This window comes from Artemia sp. Qi Xiang Cuo, chromosome 2, assembly GCF_049724085.1.
Source record: "Artemia sp. Qi Xiang Cuo chromosome 2, ASM4972408v1, whole genome shotgun sequence".
NCBI lineage: Eukaryota > Metazoa > Arthropoda > Branchiopoda > Anostraca > Artemiidae > Artemia > Artemia sp. Qi Xiang Cuo.
The window spans coordinates 94334791-94346965 of record NC_142795.1 but is presented as its reverse complement, the minus strand read 5'-3'; the positions used below and the strand labels follow the sequence as shown (position 1 = coordinate 94346965).

Here is a 12175-nt window from a genome sequence, read left to right as displayed (position 1 = left end):
TTATTTGATTAATTTATGTATATATTTTATAACTCGTGTTTTGCTTAATTTTATTCTAATTCCATACATGTTCAGCAAATATCATGTTCATTTCTTTGCCAAATTTATGGCAAGAAGTTTCCTAGCAGTGTTCTACTCGCATTGAAAAATAAATCGTTTAATTTTTTTTTAATTAAATTTTTAATTTTTGTTTCTGCAAGTAAAATCGTGCTGGCTCTCGTAAAAACTGTATCGCACGTTTAAAAAGAGAGAGATGAAAGGACCTCAGTGTTGGTTTGTATACCTCGCTACATAGAGGAAGAAGAATATTTGTAACCTATACCAAAACGCGTTTGCTGTGATGAATGTTAAATTGGTATTGACTTACATTATATTTCTGAAGACAAAACATGTTTTACCATGTCCTGTGATAACTTGCCGTGGTGGGGCGGGGGCATCCGTATCATTTGTTTTGGTAAATATACCTTCACGTTTTTTAACTCTGGAATTTAGCTTAACATTTTTTGTATATTGAGCTTTGGGGGTTATGCGACTTCATATGTGTGTACTTCAAGGCAAGGCCGTACCCAGGATTTTTTTGGATGGGTTTTTACTAAAAAAAATTCGGGGAGGGGGGGGGGGGTTGTGTTTTTTGAAACACAAAAAAACCTCAAAAACGCATACAAAATTCGTTTGAATCAGTTTTTGTTACGTTTTACGAGTCAGACAAACATTTCGAGGGGGGTTCAAGCCCCCCTAGTTCCGCCCCCCTCTGATTATGGCCTTGCTTCAAGGGGATACATTCTTCATGGGGGGTCAGTATATAAGAAAGGGTTTTAAGCCACAATTTTATTTTTTGGGAGATTTGGTCTTAAGGACCTTCGTAGGGACAGGGATGTCCTTATTTGCCTCTCTAAACGTGTATGGTTTGCTTTCCATGGACTTTGGCCATTTTCTTTGCTTTATCTTTGTATTAAATAAAGAAAAACATATTTCGGTCTTGCGGATTCTAGCTGTTATTAGCGCCATCTAATATCTAGTAGACTTTTGCCAATAACATGCTATAATAAGTAAACATCTGCTGATGATAAAAACTATTATTCATGTTTGTTTACGTCTGGCTATTAAACTTCTGATAAGTTTTTTTTCTTCGCAACATGCTATTATAAAGGATTCATATTTCTTTTGTTGTAAGATAGGAAAAATTATATTTTCGAGGAAACGAGGTCTCCATTTTTCGAGGTCTCCATTTAGCAGATTCTGCCATTCTGCCATTTTGCAGAAAAAGCAACGTCAAAGGATGCAGTATCTGCAAACTGTCAATACGGAGCCGGAAAAAAGTCTCCATTGAAATAAAATTTGCAAATCGGCGGTGTAGATTTGCAAAATCTGCCAAATGGAGACTGGCCTTAAGGCATTTGATGCGGCAACTCAAAAGGTTATAGGTGACACTTTCATAGAGCTTTGATTTACCCCCCCCCCTTTCTTTCAAACTATGTAAAAATAACTTATCTTATTTGGTTCTCAAGATGTCTATAAGTTTTTTTTTCAAAAGGAATTCTATTTTTTTCTTCATTTTTATTCTTTTTCTTATGTTTATTTTTTACTCTTACATTTTTTTCTTTTTCAAAATATGTATTTTCGCACTTTTCCCTTAAGTTTTTTATTTTTCTTGTACCCTGTATGTTCAGGCTTCAAGAAACATGCGGGATTTTTTTTTGTCATACTTGCCTATAAAATTGTTATTGAGCAAAGAACAAACACAAAGAATGACAAAAATAACAAAATAGAAAGACATTTTCCGGTTTTTCCGCTATCATATAAAGTTTGTGCACACATACTGCCTTTTGAATTGTCGCACCCAATGTCTTATAATGTACTGCCCTAGAAAGCAAAGAAATATTATGTCCAATAAAGAATGTTCAAGAAGGGGAGGGAGACAAGAAGACTTCTTGTTACAAATGAGGAGACAGGAGGTCTCAAATTATATAAGGCTTCACTTTTATTTTCATCTCTCTCTTGATTGTGCAAGGTCGCTAAATGGCTAAAGCTTGATGGGCCTCTGGTTAAATGCTTTTTAACTTGGGGCTTTCTTCTGGGATTTTGTCTGTTTTATTTCCTCTGAAAAGGATTGACAGGCGCGTTTTCGGGTATGATGTCCCTTTGGAGGAGAGAAAGTGTAGAATTTGGCATAGCTGTTTTTCAAGGTCTCATAGCGCGTGTTTCGTCCTGTTGATTGTCCAAGCATCTCACGTTTCTAAGAGTTTTCTTGTTGCTTTGGCAACTGGTGATATTTATTCCATGACATTTTCAGGATAAAAGTACTTAATTCAGCTATTATTTTGTCTAATAAAAACTTCAAGAAGATTATTGGACCGTGGGACTCCTATTGGACCCATCTGTTGAGGGAAACGTGTCACTTCCAACATGCATTATTTATAATGGAAAAGGATTTTCAAAATCGGAACATGCTTTTTTTCACAAATTCTGTAGGCTGAGGGACTTAGCAAATGTGCCATATAATTTCAGAGTTTAAGTACTTATTACCATTAACTTTGACATGGTAGACTGTTTTTTCCACGGTTGTCACGTTTCCTAGGCCGATACTAGCACAAATGGCGAAAATTATTAGCTCAAAATGATTCTTTGGTCCAAAAATCGATATGCCAAATTGAGTAATATCAGAGAGGGAAAGGAGCGGAATTGTATAGTTTAGACCGTAAGAGTGATTCCAGTCTACTGCCGGTGACTCTGTTCAAATACACACACTCGATTAACTTCATTTAAGCTAGGTAATTGCATTTAAGGCTAGCTGCTTAAGTGCCTAGCTGCTAGCTGCTTAAAAATAACTAAATAGAGAAATTTCCTAAATAAAGCTCTATCTTATTTCATTCACTTATTTGAAGCTACCTTAAGCGATGATGGCGATGCAAAATAACTTGAAAATTAACGAATTAAAAAAAAAATAGTTATTAATAAGCAACCTTTTTAGCAGCTTATTACCAAGAATCTTCTATATTACTTCTCAAGCATTTCGTTTCCCTAATGAAAAAGTTAAAGGGATTTTAATTGCAGAATATTCACGGCAGAGTAATTTTTGTGGCACACACTGAGCAAGGTGTCTATAGGAACCTGATCTTGAGGGCCTGAATGGCCAGGGATTCTTGATCCCTTGGACTGTCATGGTCCTAGGCAGTCCTTGGACCTTCTTTAATTGTTTAATTTAAAGTAAAAGCACATCAACAAACTGATGTCCAGAGGGGCTTTTTAAGTTATTGATTACTAGGTTACATTTACAGATAAGTTTTACTACTGATGACGGTCACTGTATATGTGACCGAAATATCTGGTATTTTTTGAATATTCTATACACTGTCTATTAAAAAGGCTTTTATCCCTATTTTGAACTTTTATTTTATAGATTACTTTTAGAAAGCAAAACTTTTTTTTTCAAAAAATTATCTGATTGATTTAACTTTGAAGGTTTGCTCCTATTGGCACGATGTTAGAAATTCGTGATGTCCAGTTTTTCCCTGATGGAAGGTCAGTTGTAGACACAGTTGGTGGAAGACGGTTCCGAGTCTTAAAGAAAGGCACTCGTGATGGCTATGCAACTGGGAAGGTCGAATATCTAAAAGATAATGTAGTTGAGGCTGACAAAGTTGAAGGTAAATATTATTTATGCTTTTTTGTCTATTCCAAGGGTTTTGAGGCTCCTAACCGAGTACAATTATTGATACCGAGTAATCACAACTAACCCTTTGGGGTAGTGGGAACCAAATGCTTGGGTAATGACAAAGTTGAAGTCTGTTTTGCACAGACATCCTGATATCTAGGGGATTGATTCACACAATAAAATATTTAAAAACCAGACATGTATGAATTTGACTCTATTCTAGAGTATAGTTGTAAGAAAATAAATTTTTATCTGCCGCAGATCTCCTATTGAATGGTTATCTTTTTAAAAACTTGTAGTGATTTTGTCTGTATTACTTTAATATTAGTGCAAGGGATGCCACTATGGAGGATACTGGGAGGGGGGGGGGGTTGTTAGTTCACTAGGAAAAAGGAGAACGATAAAAACTTTGATTTGGGACCCAGAATTCCGTGTCCTTGGATCTGTTAAAAACCAATTCATTTCATTCTATTAAATATATTACTACCTGTTTTAACAAGTTTAAAGCGCTTTAATTGATTAACATTATACCTATTCATTGGTTAATTACACTGTCATGGAACCCTCTCCTCCTGGGAGAATTTCATGGCGTGTCCTTGATTAGTGCTAGTCTACAAGTTGTAGAGAATTCTGGTTTTAAATTGTAATTTTAATTTAACTGATTTTTTTTTTTCGATTTTCTTTTTTTTTTGTAATAAAGAGTACATCAAGACGTGTAATCTAAATGAAAACCTTGCCTGAAGAGTGCTGATATAAGTTTAAGTTTTTTCACAAGTGAATTTTAGTAATCTCTTCAAAAAGTCAAAGATTTTGTTATATTTTACTTAAATCATTAATTTAAGTTAGTTTTTTATTTCACTTGATTTATGTTTTTTCCGCATAAGTAAATTTCGCAGTCTCGATCAAGTTTAAAAAAAGAAAAGAGTTAAAAGAAAAGAATATATATGAAAAATAATTCCAGATTGCACGGGGGTAGGCTGGATGAATATTTTTGCCTCTGAAAAATTGTTGATGTTTTGAAGGAGTCTATATAAAAGAGTGTCGCTTAACTTTTCATATCGATACATTTCTATAAATTCAAATAAAGACTACATTAATTTAAATTGAAATTATGCCACGGTAGGGGAGGGGGAAGCATGAAACATATTTTCAGATAATTTGGGGTATATTTTACAATGGGATAAAGATATATCCTCTACATAACAAATGACATCCCCTACAAGCTACATCCTTTACATAGCATCATCTACAAGTTCATTCCTGTCTCTACTAACCTGTTCGCGCGTCTATATTTATCATGTTTATTTGCGATTCTTATAGGCATAGAATAAAGTATTAAAACAGAGTTTGAATTTTTATCATTTTAGAGGTCAAACGACTTAATGATTCTTTGCGTCAGTCTGCAGAAAACTGGTTAGACGGAATGTCGGCAAGTATGCGACAACGAATTTCTCAGCATTTTGGAAGTATGCCAAATCTGGAAGCCGATTGGATAACTTTACCTCAAGGCCCTGCCTGGCATTGGTGGCTTCTGGCCATTTTACCAGCCAACAGCAGACATCAGGTAATTATCACATGTTGCTATGAAAAAAATCTGTAAAATGAAAAACATTAGTACAAAGGCTGTTTTGTAAAAAATTGTGTGGTTAAAATTATAAGAAATTTAAAATCCTTAATTTCAATTTAAAATCCAAAATTAGAAAATTACAAAGATGTCGAAATTACAGTTCTAAATTAATCCTTTTAACCTGGCTTTCTTAAGGTGGTACAAATTTTCATTGACATTTTCTTCCTTTCAAAATAAATCGTTTCAAATATATACTAATTTCGTTATCAGTTAGATTATTCTCACGATTGAAGATCGTTGATTCAAATTTTTATAATCGAACTGCCAACAAAAAGGGGGATTTTGACAGTTAAGACTACAACTTTACAAATCGATTGTGAATTGCAACAAATGCCTAACCTAATTCCAACTCAAAATAGGTAAGTTTTCCCCATCAAGAGATTAAAACTTTTTTTAATACAACCTTAAAGATGCGAAAGCAAATTCGATGTGGAAACGTTGCCTTTATCAGATACGCTGTGAATAAGTATTGCCGACTATGGTCGGGTAAACAAAATGAGGAGTTAACCTATGTCACCTAGTCAAAGGAGATTTGACTAGGAGATCCTTTGACTAGGAGATTTGTCTCCGTTTTTTTTAATACCGACTTCTCAGTCAACCAAACCGATCATCTTTGGGAACCGCCATATAATTATCTTTGTAGGAACAGTTACTAAGGGACTTCCCAGAAGATACATATGGTTGATTTTCTGTTATTTTTTGTGTTCCAAAATACCAGGTAATAAAAAAGCTTCAATTCTTCATGCTATCAGCGGGAAAAGAATTCATTTATTCAACAAAAAACTGAACAAAAAAGGAAAGATTCATCGTTGTATACCATTTGCTGGGTTCTATGGCAGGGAATGCAAGGAAACAGAGAAAGAGAGAGAAAAAAACACACAATACAATGAAAAACATACGTTCAATAAAAAAAAGAATGGTGAACTTTCGTCCACAACTCGTTACCCGCGGTAAACCAAGCCAGAGTTAGGCAAAACATTACTGACATACATTTTTTTACATGACTAAGAGATATCCACCCAAGAAGGCATGAAAAAATAGAATAATCAAAAAATAAAAAAGACAAAAAAAATCGCTTGAAATTCAAAAGTCTTTAATACATTCTAAAACCACACTGACTATTCATGACAAATGAAACTCAGAGAGGAAAGAAAATAACAAAATGAAAAATAAAATCAAAAAAGGTGAAAAAACGAGGATTTTGTCAGCCAGTGGTGAACCATAAAATCCTCGTTTTTTCACCTTTTTTGATTTTATTTTTCATTATGTTGTTTTCTTTCCTCTCTGAGTTTCGTTTGTCAAAAGTCTTTAACAATCTGCTTTGAAGTAACCAAACGAACGACGCTCTCTAGTTGGCTCAGGCAGAGTATTTCAGGCTGTATAACGTGCAGTCAAGATATTAAAGTCCGATCTGACTGAATGAAATAAAAATATTGCCTAAATTATAAAGACAATATGAAGAATGATCAGAGACAAGACATGGAATAGTTCTGAGAGCCGCAGTTTCATCGCCGTTTGATGGAGGAAAGTGAAAGACACAGATGAAAAAATATTAAGCGACTTCGAATCAAGCAACGGGTTAGTAGCAGAAAGAAAGTTGTCTCAGAAAGGAAGATAAGGTTGACATCCAAATAGTTGATCAAAAAGAAATGGGAGGTTGAATTAAACAATGAAACAGAAGTTTCAGAATTAATCCTGGGAAATATGTTAAGAATTCCGAAACTCCTAGATATCTTCATTTTAATTAGAATAATGGAATTCATGAAGGAGAAATTTCTGTGAGGTGGAATACCAAGAAACCAGACCTATCAAACTTTAGATCTAGCAAGAGAGCCCACACAAGAAACGTGGATTTCAGACAGTTTGGCAAGTCTGAGAGACCTATGAGAGAATACGAAAGCTCGATTTGTCAACATTAAGGACCAATAATAAAGAATTGTCCTCTGAAAAAAATTAACCACATTGATATGGATATTAGGCTAGACTCAGGCAGCAACATTAAGTGTAATATCGTCAGTGAAAGCAACTAGAACGTTCTTGTCTATTGATAACGATCTAAATTTTTGGTGTGGAAATATTTGGGGTGGTTACGACAGTACGCAGTTGTTTTTTGGTTCGTCATCGCAACAATAAGGTAACTTATGTAAATCAAGAACACAACTGGCCCTGGAACTGAGCCTTGCGGTGCAACAAACTCAACTTCAGTTGGTGAGCAGAAAAAAGGTCCATGGATGTAACCCTTCCAGACTTATAAGATGCGTAGATAATTATGTGCGAAAGTTTCCTCTTATACTAAAGTGGGATAATTTAGAAATTAGAATTTGGTGGATCAACGAATCAAAAGTCTTTTGGACATCCACAAATTTAGCAGCAGGAATAAAACCAGAATCAAATATTAATGTGCAAAATTCAAAAGAGTTGTACAGGCTTGCTTCGTGGAGTGCTTAGTTTGGAAGCCAAACTGAAAATCATGAAAACAAATGTTTTGCTTCTAAAAACATAGGAAGACAGGAAAGCATAGCCTTTTTAAAAGATTTACACACTGTAAATACATTGCCCAATGATTAGCATGACCATCCTCGGTCCACCTTTATATCAAACAAACACTTGAGCTCGCTTAAGTAAACCGCGAAAAATTGTATTTTCAAAATACAAGTTGCAAGTTTAGCCAAAGGGCTCTAGGACCACTGGTTTCAGGTAAGATGAACCAAGAAAACAATCTGAAACCGAATTTGGAAGGAGAGCATTGAAGGAGCAGTTGTTTTTCCAGCATTAGCAAAATAAGAGGTAAGTGCGTCTGGAGCCTTCAGTTTATCCTAAGCAATGAAACCAACAACCCCCAAAACAAAAATGTTTGCCTTTTTATTTATTGTGACTATATAAGCGGCTGAATTTGCTGGTATAGCCTATTTTGGGATGACAGTAATGAAAAATCATAAATGATTTCCGGCATCTTGAACACCTTTACATTTATGCTTGCGCAGGGGCGGATCCAGGATTTTTTTAGGGGGGGGGGCGCAAAATAGGTTGATCCGATAAACTTGCGTTAGGAGTTGTTGTTAGGCCCAGCACTGCTCCTGAAGCCCTGATTATGGGGGCTGAGCTCCTATAAAATAGCGCTGAAAGGATGCTATACACCATAAAAATGTTCAGTTTTTATACATTTGGTACCTCATTAAGTTCGAGTTATGAGTTCCATCTTTCTCTGGAGATATGAAAACACTGCGCCTATGTATTCCTGAATTAAGTAAGTTGGACATAGGATTTTTTACAACTGATTTGGGAAGTCGTAATTATGGTTTGCTATATAGGATATTTTAAGGTGGTAAATTGTGTAATGATAATTGGGTAGTAGTTTTTCATAATGTTTTTTGTTATTATAAATTTTTTTTTTACCTTTTTTTGGTTGTAAAATTTGTCAATTTAATTTTAATTGGAATGTGTATATTTTGAAGATTCAGGTTTTATATATTTTTTTTCTGAGTCTTGAAGGGTTTATTGCTACATTAAAAAAAAAAAAAATGATTTTGTTTAATTCATGCAATTCAAAGGTCGCACAGTGCCTTGCAACAAGCTTGCTTCATTCCGTAATTCCATTGTTCTGACCCAGTTTGTTAAATATTAAGTAGTAGAATCCTTTTATTATCAAACAGTTCGTGATAACGAACTGTAAGTAAGGAGCGACCGGGCTCAATAGTAACCGAAACTCTAAAAAACGCAATTTTGATTCCAATAGATGCATCAAAAGAATCAAATTTTTATGCTGATTTCAAATATATAAGTTTTATCAAGTTTAATCATACCCATCAAAAGTTACGTGCCTGAGAAAATTTGCCTTATTTTCGAAAAAAAAGGGAAACACTTCCTAACCGTCATAGAAATTAAATGAGACTCATACCATCGGATTCAGTGTATCAGAGAACCCTACTATTGAAGTTTCAAGCTCCTATCTGCAAAAATGTGGAATTTTGTATTTTTTGCTAGAAGAAAGATCATGTATGCGTGTTTATTTTTTTTTTTTTTATTTCCCCAGGGATGATCGTATCGATCCAGTAGTCCTAGGATATCGTGAGAGAGCTCATTCGAACGGAAATTAAAAGTCCTTGTGCCCTTTTTAAGTGACAAAAAAAATTGGAGGGCAACTTGACCCCCTCTCACGCTTATTTTTTCCCGAAGTCCCCCAATCAAAATGCTAAGATAGCCATTTTGGTCAGCATAGTCAAAAATTTAATTAATATGTCTTTGAGGATGACTTAATCCCCCACAGTTCCCGGGGGAAGGGCTTTTAGTTATAAACTTTGCCCATTGTTTATATGCAGTATTGGTTATTGGGAAGTATACAGGCGTTTTCAGGAGGAATTTTTTTCTGGTGGGAGGGGGGTAGTCGGAGTAGGGTTTACGGGGGAGAATCTTTCCATGGAGGATATTTCCAGGGGAGAAGGGCAATTTCTATGAAGGGGGGGCCATATTTCCCAGCATTATTTAAAAAACGATCAGAAATCAAATAAAAAAAAAAAAAAAATTTCAACTGAAAGTAAGGAACAATATTAAAAATTAAAACGAACAGAAATGATTACGTATATGAGGGGGTTCGCCACCTAGTCAATACCTCGCTCTTTACACTAAAGTTTTTTCAGTACTTTTAAAAGAACTATCTATTCTAATTAACCGGCCTTTGTGATTCAAGGGGTTTGTGATTCGAACAAAATATGAACTTTAGCGTAAAGAGCGAGGTATTGACTAGGGGGCGAACTCCCCAATATACGTAATAAAAACATACGAATATAGAAATTCGTTACGTAAGTTAATTCGTAAGTTACGTCAGAACAGAATTTCGAGAAAGTCATTTAGCCAAAATAAAGGAAAATTAATGTGCAAATTTCATTTTAATTATTCATGTACGGTGAGCCAAAATCAAAGCTTCATTAATTCAAAAATGTTCAGAAATTAAATAAAAAAAACGAGTTTTTTTTAGCTGAAAGTAAGGAGCGACATTACAACTTAAAACAAACAGAAATTATTCCGTATATGAAAAGGGCTGTCCCCCCCCTCAGCGCCTCGCTTTTTACGCTAAAGTTTGACTGTCTCACAACTTAATTTTTTAAAACAACAAAAAACTTTAGCGTAAAGAGCGAGGTGTCAATGTTCAGGGTCATGTGCAGGGGGTTCAGTTCTTGACCCCCACAAAATCCTATTTTTGTAAACTTTACTATTTAACTGAACTTACTATTTGAATTATCATCTTGTTATTATTGCACCCCCGCCCTTCCCCCCAACATTTTCTTTAATATGGGCCTCCTTGGAAATAATACCCAGGCACGTGCCTTCCCCTGATTTTGTCTTCGAGAAGGGTACAGGCCTAGGACCTCCTCCCTTTGCATGTATACGGCTCTCTGTGTGACTATTTACTTCAAATAAGGTCTATTCATTGTTTATTTCCGCTTCAGTTTTCAGTGAAGTCAGTTTTCAGTCTTTAGTTAATGTTATTAATAAACTATTATATAAGCAATGACCTTCATGTATTTTTGTAAATGGGCTTACGCATGTGAGATACTATTATACATCAAATAAACTGCTCATAATACCCGTATGCACACACGTTTTAAAAAACTGTAACTGCTGATTTCCTGTATGAAGTCGTTTTTATAATGTAATACTAGCAGGAAAGGAACCATGAATTTTTCTCTTGAAATGTGATTCGTCGACACGTGTTGTGAATGTTTTCGGCAAAAGGCTAAGTGACGTAATCAGTCTCACTTTCTTTTATCTACTCGAATTCTTTTTCAAATGACCAGGAAGATGTGTGAGTTACGTAAGTGTATTGAGGACAACTGAGAGCTTAATAGAGAGTTTTATAAAGATAGCAACTGGACATTTAGAGTGTGTACACACTAAGCTATAGGATGAAAGTGTAGGTAAAGAGCGGCTCTTCAATAAGAAGTTCCTGAAATAGATTAATGAAACTTTCAGGAATAGATCTGCAGCCCGATTTAGTGTCCAGAAAGGTCCTTTAAGAGGGGTTGCCCCCTTTCCGCCGTCTGGTGTAAATTTACGAACGCCAAATGTGCCACACAGTTCGGTACTTGTCAATTAGCTGGAACCCACGCGATATATTGTACATGGAAGATGCTTAAGAAACTAGTCAAACGGGTTTCTTTCAATAGAGAATTGGATTGCTAACCGTGGTTTATCACCGCGCTTACAATATTTAAACTTTAGTTTTTTTGGGGTTTAGGGGGGGGGGGAAGGTACCGATGTTAGGTTATATATTTAATATATACTATGCTTTTCCCCCACCCCCCTAATGTGCAAATATATAGCCGAAATTTTCAAAACTATTATATTTTCATCCTATTTTGTTTTATTTCATTAGAATTAACCAAACTTAACTTCTTGCGTGGGTTCCAGCTAATTGACAAGTACTCACAGTTCTGCTACGCTCGGTAAAGTCTCTAAAACACTTGGCACACTCCCCAGTTTTGCCACGCTTGGCACGCCACCTTGTCTGTATGATTTTGAGAGTGGGCAAATCCTCAGTCTTTTTAGCTCCCTTCTTCTATCCTTTATCCCCCCCAGCAATTGTATACAATTGCAGAATTGACATGCCTATTTTAAGCCTTTTAGCGCCCTCTTTATCTTGTTAAATTATTCAGTTTAATTTATTTAATTGATATTTCGTGACGTAACATCCGATAGAAACAACTATACCAGAAAAAAGTTGATTGACAAGTCCATAGAGTACGTAACGCAAATAGGTTCCGAGACCCCACTGATTATACATGATTTGTGAAAAAACGAAGAACGAGCAAAATAAAGAAAGGCAAAAGACACAATCAAATGAGAATAGTTTTCAGCCAATGAACAGAGGAAAAACAAAGTAGATATTTCGGCTC

General features: G+C 35.3%; 1 protein-coding gene across 2 annotated transcripts in view; it reads left to right on the top strand.

Annotated features, from left to right (window-relative positions):
- LOC148955838 (LON peptidase N-terminal domain and RING finger protein 3) overlaps positions 1-12175 on the top strand; it is a 112068-nt gene that overhangs the window by 91672 nt on the left and 8221 nt on the right. For both annotated transcript variants that reach the window (XM_089104505.1, XM_089104499.1), the window contains 2 exons: positions 3463-3647; positions 5023-5219. In XM_089104505.1, coding sequence (XP_088960631.1) covers positions 3463-3647; positions 5023-5219 — 382 coding nt within the window. The remainder of the gene's footprint in view (positions 1-3462; positions 3648-5022; positions 5220-12175) is intronic.